Here is a 12,869-nt window from a genome sequence, read left to right as displayed (position 1 = left end):
AGGATACCCGACTAGATGGACTATTGTTCTGACCCAGTATGATCATCCTTTTAGTATACAGAGTATCTAAGATCATAAGTACAATAGAGTTTCCCTTTCAAGTTCTGAATCATTGACCTTTTCATCCTTGCAGATCATCAGTGTAGGTTGTGACTGAAGAAAATGTTGCTATGTAGATGACAATAACGTGTTCCACTAATATAGAAAAAGGCTGAGAAGTCTCAAAAAACACAAATTTGTGTTGTTATTTTAGAGTTAGTATCTTGTGCAGATTCCCACTTCTAAATATTGCCATCTCATAAAAGAGCTGATTAGAAAGCGTACGATTTAAAAAGTCTGGTTTTTAACTGGGAAATCTTAATGCACTTGTGTTGCAAAACACACTCTGGCTTCAGAGTGGCATATGTAATATGTGTGTTTTGAAAGCTCTTTATAATTGTAAACACACTATGTGATAAAAGTTAAACTCCAAGTGAAAATGATTTCTCACCTTGGGCAGATCCTCAGCTGGTGTGCATTTTCCATGTAAAAGTTAACAGGCTTGTGACAATTTACACCAGCTGAGGATATGTCCCACTGTCAACCTCTTATATAATGAGGTTGAACTCTGTAAAATTACATAAAATTACCACTAAATCTCAGTTTTCATAATTCAAAAGAGATCTACTTTTGAACATACATTACGGCTTTTACAGCAACTAGAGACTGACAATATTCACTACTTCATCATGTCCATCCCCCATGCCTGGTCATTAGTATTACACTGTATGTATGTTAAGGGTTTGTACAAGATAGCTTGTTTGTGTAGTGAGTTCTCAAAGCTAGACAACAACAATGAAGCAAATTAGTTGATTAGTTACTTACTGCCGCATTGGCAGAGATATGCATGCTGAAGTTATCCAAGCATCATCAAATACCAACTGACAGACCAACAATTAGAGCAATTAAGGCAACCAACACCAGCGACAGAATGACAATTATCCACTTTTTCTGTCAAAGGAAAGCAAAGTGATTAGTTTCAGAACACAGTGTTAAACAGGATCTGGATTTATTCTCGATCTTTAGAAAAGAAATTCAATCTTTTTAGAACCACCTTAATTTTTGAAGTCTGAAATGGTCCTGACTATCATTTTTGACTGCCACTTGGTTTCTTAAAAGGATCTCTAATCTAGTGAGGCTAGAGTTTATTAGCTTTTTTGCCAGAATTTACAAGAAAACATTTGGGCTCCCATATCTGATATCTACCTCATTTTAAACATATTAACAGTTCCCAATACAGAAAAAAATTATATGTTTATGTAGCAGGTTCTGGGACAGAGAATATATACTCCTCAAACAGGCTGTGTATAATTTGCTCTTGAAACCAAAGATTATTTATCTATAAAATAATCTAAGTACAATTCTACAGTCAGGTCTTTCCATATGACTTGCCTGCTCTAAAGTTACTTAACATGCCAAGAACAAAGAGAATTCTTGCTGTAGTCTCCATTGCCACCTCCACCCCACACACTGTATTACATAACTCAGAAAATTCCATTGCAGTTTTAAAAGAATATTAATATAATGCAGATGCTAGATTGCAAAACCATTAGTGTTCAGAGGTCAAAAAGCAATTGTTTTAGTAGATTATTGACTTCATAATGACTCATCTTGGGAGTTGAAGGGAAGAAGCACATTCAAACACTGAAGCATTTTCAGTGTGTCAATGCAAGTGAATTAAATGCGGCTTTTAAAAATAAACCTTTCCAATGACACCACATCATTTTGTTTCTTTGAACCATATATGATGCCCATCAAATTATGATGATTCATACATTTATAGAAGTGCATGTCAATGATAAACTATAGTCACTGAATCTTGAAAATAATATAGTATGAATGGAATTTCCACTTTGCTGAAGGAGATTTACAATGTTAGCAGAAAAATCAAATTAATTTTAAATATATTATTACAACCACATGTCCAGATAGGTCTTTCAGTTAGAGAGGTTCTAAGCCTTTATAAACATATTTCACTCCCGAATAACTTTGTGCCACAGAAGTTACTTACCAGTAACACATTTTAAACACTTTTTTTGGGTGTGCGGTTTTTATGCATTCAGAAACAAGTTGCTTTAATGAAAAAAAATCAATCTTTACTGCATGTGAATGGTGGAATTTCCCCTCCACAAATTTCTACCCTTCAGAAATAATATTCCAATTCACATTAAAGTCTATTCAGAACAAATTTGGTAAGCTATATCCTGTAATAACAAATGGAGTTTATAATAGATGGGAAGAGGAAATTTGGTAAAGAAACAGATTTCACTTTTTAAGGATGCAGAGACCATGGACAATTTGAATATAAAATTTTCCAATCCAATCTAAAAAAGCTAAGCATTATTTCTTGTATGTTCTCATGCTTACAGTATAGAAATACAAGTAAAACAAAAAAGGTTATTTACCTTTGCATAAATGTTGTTCTTCGAGGTGTGCTGCATATGTTCATTACAGCAAGGGGGCGGTGTATGTCCTCCATGCTCTGATGCTGAGGGTTTAGATGTACTACTGGGGACAGCCACACCCATACCCAAGCTGCTCTTGTTCCTAAGTGGGAAGTATAAAAGGAAGAACTACCCAGTGCTTCCCTCAGTTCCTTCACATTGGAACAGTGCAATAGTAGACTTCACTGCACTAGGAAAGGAGAGTGGGTCTTCACTTGTCCCGGTGAGTATGCAGCTTTGGGAAGAAAACTGGCAAGTATATGTAGACTGATTCAGGTGGAAATCACACACTACTTTGGAGAGAAACGTAGCTGAACTTTCTCTTTGTAGACAACTGTATATTACTGATCAGTGACCAGTGCATTCTGTTCCTCATCCTCCTAGTGGAGATAATAGCCATTAAGAAAGCTACTGCTAGTGAAAGGTGCAGAAGCATGATGTGAAAGGTTCAACAGAAGGGTTCATAAGAGTAGACAACACTAAATTCAAATCTCAAGATACTGCTGCATCTCCACAGGCAGAAATTATCTAAACCTTTCAGGAACCTGTTGTGACAGAGGGAGTAAACACAGTCTTACCATCAATTTGAGCATGAAATGCTGAGATGGCTGCATGTGCACCCTAACGAAGTGAGTGCTAGGTCCGACTCCTTGAGAAGTGAGAGGTAGTCTAGAATCAACTGAATTATTTTCTGAGTAGGTGGCATTATGGGAGGCCAACCAGATAGAGAACTGTTGCCACTTACTCAGGTAAGCCGCTCATGTGGAAGGTTTCCTGATGTTAAGGAGAATATTCTGGACAACCACTGAGCAATAAATATCTTGTGCATTCATTGATGAACCATGCCATGAGGTGTGGCACTAGGATTTGATCGAACACCAAACCATGGTTCTGTGTGACAAGGTCTCTGGTTATCGGTAATGGGAAGGATTATTGGTGAATGGGTTGTGTAGGTCTGAATACCATGGCTGTCTCAGACAGACTGGAGCTATGAGGATCATTCTGCCATGACCTTATCATATGCATACAGAGGGTCCTTGTCCCTGAAAAAACAAAAGTGTTGGATATTGATTCTGGGCTCTGAAGCAGAATCAGGAATATTTTCTGCTTTGTCAGGTTGCAAACTGATTGGCCAAAAGAAACCCTCCTATGCAGAACACAAACTAGAACAGCTGGGTTGAGAGACCATTTATTGTCTATGTTGAAGGATCTGCTCAGACAACCTGCCAAGCTATTTCGAATCTCCGTCAGGCAACATGCCCTGAGAGTGACCGAGCTCTGTATGCAGAAATTCCATAGCTTGACTGCCTCTTGGCACAGGCTGTCTGACCTAGTACCACCCATTTGTTCACATAAAATGCTGCTGTGGTGGTGGTGGTGAGCACCTGGATAGTCTTGCCCTGAACGTGAGGCAGGAAATGCTGGTGCATATAAAACATTGCTTGCAACTTGAGGAGGATATGTAACCTGTATAGTCCACAAACCCCGAGTCTGAAGATCACCCAGATGTGCTTCTCATCCCATGACTGAAGTTCATTACCAAAGTCAAGCAGTGCAAGGGAGTCTCATATTGTTTTGGCTCATCCACCAGCTAAGAGATGATGCTATCATGTCCAGAATGCATACTAGCTTGTCTAGATAACTGTGAGGGTGATAGACTGATCAGACCCATGCTCACAATGCTCAGAGATGCAGCCTGGCATTAGGAATAATATACGTACATTTGGTCATGTAACCTTAGAGTCTTAAACGATTTCTCTCAGTGGTCTGTGGATGATCCTTGAGGGGGACACAGAGGTCTTGTAGAGTCTGAAATCTGGAAAGAAGAAGAAATGCCCTGGCAGAAGTAGAGTCCAGGATCACTCCTCTGAACTCTATTCTTTGCAGAGGCAATACCACGGACATTTCTTCACTCAGTTTCAGACCCAGAGTATTGAACAGAGTTTGACTGACGATAGTCTGCACCTGGTGTCCAGAGCAACCCTGAAATAACCAATCTTCCAGGTAAGCATAAACATGGATGACTCTCTGGTGGAGGCAGGCTGCCACCATTGTCATGCACTTGGATAAAGATCCTCTGTGCCAATGATAGACCGAATGGCAGCTTGGTGAAACTGGTAATGATCATCCCCTGCCACAAACCTCAGAACTTCTTGTGGCCAGGATGGATCCATCACATGGAAGTAGGCATCTTGTAAATCGAGGGCAGCATACTCTCTCTCCTGGATCTAGGAAATGCCATGCAGAACTTCATGTTCTTGATATATTAGTTCAGGTTCCGAATGGGTCTCAGACACTCTCTAACGATAGGTATTAGAAAATATTGAAGGGGAACCTTTTCTATGGCTCCCAAAGAACACAGAGTCTGCACTTCTTGCCTCAGTACAGACTCATGAGAGGGCGTCCCTGAAGAGGGACTGGAGGGCGAGATGGTGTGGACAGAAAGAAAATGCAGAGTCTAATCCTGATTCCATCATGCTTCGCGTGCACACACTTGTCTGAGGTGATGGACTGACTGCCAAGCATGTAGAAAATGGGATATTCTGTCCGGGGGTACGGATGTGGGAGGAGAAGGATCAGTTTGGCCCAGGTCTGGTAGTATGCTGTCCTTGACATAAGAGTCAAACCAATGCCTTAAGGCCTGGGGATGAAGAGACCTAGATGAAGAGACCAGGGAAACAGAGGGCAACAACCTTCTCCTCTGTGACCTTCTCTGCCTTCCCTTAGAGAAGTCAGCCTGATGGAAGGGATAATACTGCTGTCTACGCTGGAACTGAAGATGGTAATTTTGTCTGCTTTGCAGACAAACTGTAGAGACCCAAGGACCTCAAAACCACCCAAGTCCTTCTGCGAGTGCAATACTTTGTTTTAGGTAGGAAAAAGGCATTTCTTGAATGGACGGTCCTCAATTGTCTATTGCACCTCCACAGGGATCCCAGAGGACTGCAACCAGGAGCAAAGTCACCATAGCTCTCACTACAGAATCTGCCATGTTCAAGGAGGCCTGAAGAACTGACAGAGAGACAAGGCAGTCCTCAGAAGCAAAGGACTCAAGAACCGTGTCCTCTCAAACCCGCTGTCACATTACTGGCAAACAGATTGCCTCCCAGTTAGAACAGCCACACTCACCAATACTTCACACGGATTGGCAACACAGAGCTGTAAACTTGCCATAGAACACAAACGCTCTGACCACTGACATGGATGGCAAGAAAGAACTCAGGGAGAGGTGGCTCCATCCTTTATACCTCTTTCTTCGATGCACAAGGAGGTTGGGAATGGTTGGGGCCGCCCCTGGGTATTGCTAGGGAAAACTCTCCAGCACTGGTGCATGGGACACACGCACACCCACAGCAGAATGGACCTATGCAAGCACTCAAAGACCATCAAGTTTACTGTAGTTAATTTCACATGCTGTAAAACTACCTTTATGTTATGCCATATTAACTGAGTTATTGAAAATCCAAAAAAAAAAAAAAACCCTTACCCTTCGTGCTTTACTTTGATATTTAAGTGCCTCTTTTGTCTTCTCTTTAGCATGTTCTATATAATCTGATGCATTCATCACATTCTTTTCTATGCTGTTGATCATTTCACCCTTAAAATAAAATTAAGAAAAAAATTTTACACCACTACTGGAATTTTCTGGAGCCCTGCATAATGAACCTAAGTAAACAATATATCAAAATGATTTTAAACATGGAAAAGAATTATGTATTAATGGCTGAAGTTTTTATTTTTGCATCCACATGTGATGGAAAAAAGGAATGGGAAGTAAGGTCTCTTGGGAAAAATATTTTAACCTAAAAAAAAAAATATATTGGTAAGGGCAGGTAGGGACAAAATACTGATAATTTAAAGCATATTCCTAAGTGAAAGGTATGCTTTAATAGCTCATCTACAACTGGCATACTAAAAAGAGTTCAGCAGTATCTGATGAAGCACATGGAAACGGCAAGGGTACCTACAAAATATTCAACCAAAATTAGTCATAGGTTTTAAGGAGGTGGATTCCTCCAAAATAACTACTTAAAATGCCAGTATATAATGAATTTTAGCTCAGTTATGATGAGAACTTTGGGAATGAAATGCAAGATCTGGAAAATATTACAGTAGATCTGTCACCTGTGTTTCTGTCCATCAGAAGAAATAATCAGCAGCAGTGAACAGCAAAGCATTAAAAATGATGCATAAATAACTTGTTCATTTCTGTACAAGTTTACAACATGCCAGTAATTTTCACACTTATTCATTTTGTATCAAGGTAACATATCAGACGTATAGAATGTGAAATCCTCCAAAAAGGGATATGCTAAATATAGGCTATTCACAATACTACCCACTGAATTCTTTCACAGTGGATCTAACACAGTTTAATTTCACTGTATTAAAAAAAAAAAAAAAGAAAAGTCAGTGAATCCCAAGAACAGAGTTTATACAGTTCAACTGAATACATTTTTTCATATTTTATAAATACTGCAAATAGAGTTAATTGTTTTTAACCCTAAATGATCTTTTCTTCCCATCTCCTTATTAAGATAACATTTATGAAATTGAGAGGTGGGGACACTGACTATCACCCTCCTACTTATGGACTTAGTTATAATTTCCATTTGTTAATGGGAACAAAGTATGGGTATGCAGCATGCCAATTTTCTTTCTATATCACTGCCAATACACTTCTCACTCAACATTTAACCCACCACCACGTTAGTCCTCTGCAATCAGCTAACAAATTCTGTTGGTTTTCAATATATTAACTGCCTGTTATGGCCTAGTTAGGCCAAATTTACTCTATGATCTAAATCTAGATTTGAATTCAGGTCAATGTATTCACCCACCACATTATCTAGCCCTGATCAGGAAATTCCACTATAGCACTAAAAATATAGTTTTACACTTGTACTTAAATATATACAGCAAAAATCTCATCCTTTAGCATTTGACACATTTTTGTATATCTTATGGATCACAATGGCAGTTATTCATTATCCCTAGCAGATGTGATCAGACATGGAGCTCAAACTAGATGATGCCTTCTGGCCTTTTAAAAAAAACATCATTGATGTGTAATCTTCAATAGTTTGACTTTACTTTTACAGAGTTATGATTACAGTGTTTAAACAAAAAATGGTACCTAAAAAGGTTGCAGTTATCAAGATTGCTAGATATTTGAGTATCTGTCAATGCCCTGTATTGTTTAGACAAGAAAACTACAAAACATGCAAAGCACTTAATTACTAAGACGATTTTTGAATTGGTTCAGTTACCTGAGCCTCAACAAACATAGCCATGTCCATAAACATGTCATGTAGCGCCCGTATACTGGATTCCAGTTTCATAATATCTTTGTGTCGTGACTCAATTTCATTCAGAGCTTGTCTAGTAATTTGGGAGTCTGATATAATCTTTGAAGGAGGAAAATAGGAAATAACTAATAAGTATGTGATTAACATATTCCTGAATAGAAGAAATAGAATATGTGATAGCTATAAAGTGGGCTGTGAATACATACATCACAAGTGAAAATAGAAGGATTACCACTTTCTAACATTTCTTCCAGTTCTTCATCGGTGGTGTTTTTTCCAGCTAGGAAGAAAGCATATTTTAAGGTTATAAAGTAACATATTTTGCTACACCTAGAAGCCTGAGAATTCACCATGAACAATAATTACATACAACACAAAAACAACTTAATATTTGTTAACTAAACATTAACTAGTTGACTCTCTCAAACCCAAGTGGGGAAGTGGTAGCAATGAAGTTATATTACAATCTTAGGAAGAATGTGCTAAATGCAGGATAAGGATTCAGGAGCTGATGACTCACAACCTTGTACTCAGAACTCCACTCCACAACAAATAACAGATTTTTAATAACAATTAGCATCCAAACCTCATGCCAGTGGGGGGTCTCACAGCCATTAAGCACATGTATGAGAGATATTGTAGCATGAGAACACCTGCAGCTGTGGTAACAGGACAGAAAACAAGGGAAAAAACTCATCTCCTGAAGGTAATGATTCTAGATTGTTGCATGGTCAAAACAATACCATTTTTAAGAAAGCTATTTTTCATAATAATGCATTCCCCTATCATGGTGTCTCTATAAGGTGGAGACTGGGAGCTAAGAAACATGAGGTTTTTAAAAGAGTTTTCTAAGAAATTTGTCCTTGTGGAATCAAACTGTTATTCCTCAAGCTGTTTCTGATGGTAAGCAGTATAGTAAGAATCAAATGTGTTTTGCAGACACACGATAAGAGGTTAAATATAATGAAAAAATAAAATCATGAAATTCATTTTTCATGTTTTTGGTAAGCACAATAGGAAAAATTACTTTAATATAAAATAAAACTATTTAACATTCACGTTTGTAAAACTCCTATATTATATTGAAGATATTAATTCACGTGAGTATCTACAAAAACTACGTACATAAAGAAAAATTTAGATCCTTAGTTTGAAAATAATGAAACAGTATTACAAAGATGAGATTAAAATTATTTTAATACAGGATTCAGTTCACATTAGCACATGGGTTCTCAAACTTCATTGCACTGTAGCCCTTTCTGAGAACAAAAATTACTACATGACCCCAAGAGGGGGGACTCAACCCTGAGCTGCCCAAGCCCCACCAACTGGGGATAGGATGCCCCAAATCCTAAATCCAAGGACTTCATTTAAGTCTTTAGTGCACAGAAGACTTAACTTTAGTCAGAAACAATAATTTAAATAACTTTTATTTAAAGTAGCCATAACTCGTGATATTATAGGATTTTTTGCTTGTGGGTGAGTGAAGAGGATGGTAAACTGCCAAAAAAATTAATCAAGTGCCATTACCTTGGCAGGAGAAGCCAATGGAAAGCAGCAACTCAGCTACAAAAGGACTCTGTTACTACAACGACAAAAGGAGCAGCAACAAAGAGTTTTAATTCTCCACTGCACCATGAAATCTTCCCTCTCTTTCCCTTAACATGGTAAAGAGCTTATCAGATTTGCTGTCCTAGATTCACTTTAGATCTCTTTGGTTTTACTGCTTTCCACATAGCTCCTCCCACTGAATAGTTGGGTTGCAGACCTTCCAATCAGACGTATTAACTTGTGTTTATTTATATTGTTTCCTGCACATATTTCTAATTCTACATACAACTTTCTGTCTTGTTCCTCTAGACCCACTGCTCTTTGCAACACCTCCTAATCACTGTTGGCATCATAACACGGAGGACCCCAAGCTGACGGAAATAGATTGGCAAGGAAAAACACCCCCAAAAACAAAGGTCTGAGTTTCCCCCTTTAGCAGTACCACTGCCAGAAAAGGTTTGGGGTAGGATTTCTAGTAGTAAATTGTTTCCTCACTCTCTGGTTTCACTGGTGCAAGGAAGACTGGGTTGAGAAGTTCATCTTTTCTTTCCCCCACTGCATACCATTCCTGAGAGGGATACAGGACCATCCTGTGAAATGCAGAACTTGCACGGGACACAGGACCCCCAGAAGACCTTGCTTAGCTAGTGCTCAAGCAAGACCTAGTTTTAATTTGGCATCATTTGAGTATATTTCTCTCTTCTGGTTATACAAGTACAAAGTTTCCCAGAAATCTTAAATATTAAAAGTTAACATACAAATAAAAGCAGGGAAAAATGTAAGGGATATTTATTTAGTTTAAAGACCATCAATCATTTTCATTTCTATTACTATACCAGTCATATCACATTTTGGCCACAAATGATTGTCATTTGTTGGCTGGTTCATCCTTGAATTATTTCTTCATTCATCACTAAAAAACAAATATTTTACTTAAAAGAATACAGGTATGAAACACTGAGTAGAGAGCAACAAGTTACAATGAAGTAATGCATTGGTGGCAGCCTGTTAAACTCACAAGAAAAATATTTAAATGATTTAGGATACTGCAGCAAAACCAAATGACAATCATTTTCAATTTCTGTATAGTATCTGGAGATGTTTTACAGGTTCAGTGCAGGATGAGGTAGTCATTTATGATCATTCGGTGTTAGAGGCAGGTTGAAGTCTAATAAATGCTCTTAGTGGTAATAAGAACAGATCATGAAAGAGTGAAATTAAAGTTCTAAATAGTACGTGACAGACAAAAGAGACTCTTGGTTTTTAGATCTATATATTACCAGATTGAAAGTAACAGGAATTTCACATAGCACAAAGATCCAATTCTGGATACAGAGATTTACAGACTGGCCTGTCAAACTTTGGTGGTGTGCTAATAGCTGGCCGGTCATATGGTGCCGGCTTCTTCCGCCCTACCCCAGAGTCCACACAAGTTGTGGTGCATCAAAACTTCCTGACTCCATTATTGGATTTGGCTTTAGTCATAAAAGGACCTCCACAAAATCCTGCCCAAGCTATGCTTCATGGCTTGGCTTCTCCTCTACTAAGCTCCTCTCTGTAAGGACTGTTCAGCTACACTCCAGCAGCGCTCCAGAAAGCCAGTGACTTAATTTCCTAATATTACTTTTTCATATAAGCAATTGCCATAAGGAAGGTAACAATCAAAAACTAGAGAGGCGATTGTCTATAAAATCATGAATGGATGGGCAGGAAGTCCACAAGAACCTCTGTATTAAGATGTTGTCCAAAAATATCAGAGTGTGTGTTAATTCCTGCTCAAAAAGTTTATTCAGCAATTTCTTTGAAGAATAAGTTCTTGATTTTTGTTATAAAACTTGACATGATTCTAGTTAAGAATGCAGAGAAAAAAACAGCTAGAAACAAATTTCACAACTTTCTAATGTGGAAAATTTTGCTCCTCCATTAATTTAGGTGAAGGTACCAGAAAGAAGTGATCCCCCACAAGTTTAATCATTCTGTTTAAAGCGCTTACAGCAACCGATATTGTAGCCAGGCAATAATAAACGAAGTTGAACAAACCAGAACAAAACCAAACCTCAGATGTGATTTACACTTCCCATGAACCTGTCATTTCAATTTATAAGTTTGGATACAACACAGTGAAGATTGTTTTATCCAATTCATGCTCTTTTAGATCAAATATACAATGACTTGGGCAGCATCCCTACCAACATAGCCACACACTGTGTGGGTGAATCATTTAATGCTGGAATTTTTAAAGAAGCTTAAGGGGATGTCCACAACCCACTGACTTTCAGTAATCTGACTTTCTTAGGCTTCTTTGAAAATCCCTGCCTTAGATTATAAGAGATGTACCTAACTAGTGAGGAAGGGAAAGTTAGTAGTGAAATGGTGTTACCAAAATAGTGATATTTCACTTCCTCCAGAGATATTCATGGATGGTTTTATGAATTACACTAATTGTTAAATAGTGAAAAAAATTCAAGAGAAGTCAAACCAAGTTTTAGCCCCTTCCACCGCAACAGGATATCTAGTATCTTCTATTTTATACAAATGACCACCTTTCAGTGGGGAGTGTCTGGCTTGCCAGGGGAGAGGGAATAGTGTTTTATGGGCCAGGGAGGGAAGGGGAGCAAGGCTTAGAAGCTACGGCAAAAGGGGGAGTGAGTCAGTTTTGCAAAACTGACATACCCAGGGACTAAAAAGGCTGGGGAATTCAAAAGGGGCAAGCTTGACAGAGGAAGCCTCTTTTCCCCAGACCAGGCGGAGCACCACTCACCCTTCCTCCCACTGAGGTGGCAAAATACCAGGTTCGGAAGAACCTCCTGTGGGCATCACACTAGCCACTCCTTTCTAGGGGGGCTGGGAAGGAATTTTTCCCTCACCACCAGATTGGCCTAGGTGGAGTAGGGGTTTTCCCACCTTCCCCACAGCAGGTTCAGGAAGGGCTTTGTTATGGTGAGGAAGGAAGAGTGTTAGGCTATTATGTCACAACTCATCATGTAAGTGGGGGTGGATGTCCACGGCTAGTACTACAGAGGGAAGGTATACAGTGACCGGATAAATGGCTTGGTAAAGGACTTAAAAAGGAGGTGTTGGTTAAAGGAATGGAATTGGGGGGGGGGGGGGGAGAAAATCAGGGCTCCTATGACTGGTATGGCAAGGAGCCAACCCCACTTTCTTGTAGGCCACCTTAATCCTCATCTGAGAGTGGAGGGAATAGTAAAGTCCCAGGAATGGGTTGGCTTGTGGACCTGGATGGAAAAAAAAAGCAGGGCTGGCACAAGCCCGTCAGGTAGCTATTGAATGAACATGAAGTTTCCTGCATGTACACTTATCTGCCCAGTTGTCCCCGACATCTAATAATACAGTTGTGGCCTGATTAAAACCATACCAAGTGTCTCCTGTCCTTCTTTCGGTATAGCTGTACAATATAGGCTACAATTCTAAGAAGCAGGAGAGGTATAAGAACATTCAACAGCACAGGTCGACAATCTTTCTGGGTAATAATCTGGCAATACTACAGTGAGTGAAATTCTGGCTC

General features: G+C 39.0%; 1 protein-coding gene across 4 annotated transcripts in view; it reads right to left on the bottom strand.

Annotated features, from left to right (window-relative positions):
• The window catches only part of STX2 (syntaxin 2), a 54,760-nt gene that overhangs the window by 3,538 nt on the left and 38,353 nt on the right, over nucleotides 1-12,869 (bottom strand). For 2 of the 4 annotated variants that reach the window (XM_050923552.1, XM_050923549.1), the window contains exons 7-10: nucleotides 7,999-8,072; nucleotides 7,754-7,891; nucleotides 5,971-6,081; nucleotides 865-990 (exon numbers count right to left, since the gene is read on the bottom strand). In XM_050923552.1, the coding sequence (XP_050779509.1) occupies nucleotides 910-990; nucleotides 5,971-6,081; nucleotides 7,754-7,891; nucleotides 7,999-8,072 (404 nt within the window). In that variant the 3' untranslated portion in view covers nucleotides 865-909. The remainder of the gene's footprint in view (nucleotides 1-864; nucleotides 991-5,970; nucleotides 6,082-7,753; nucleotides 7,892-7,998; nucleotides 8,073-12,869) is intronic. The other 2 variants (XM_050923553.1, XM_050923550.1) reach the window with 2 other exon arrangements.

Source organism: Gopherus flavomarginatus, chromosome 15 (assembly GCF_025201925.1).
Source record: "Gopherus flavomarginatus isolate rGopFla2 chromosome 15, rGopFla2.mat.asm, whole genome shotgun sequence".
Lineage (NCBI taxonomy): Eukaryota > Metazoa > Chordata > Testudines > Testudinidae > Gopherus > Gopherus flavomarginatus.
Note: the sequence above shows the minus strand (reverse complement) of the source record. Positions and strands in the feature narration are given on the sequence as shown.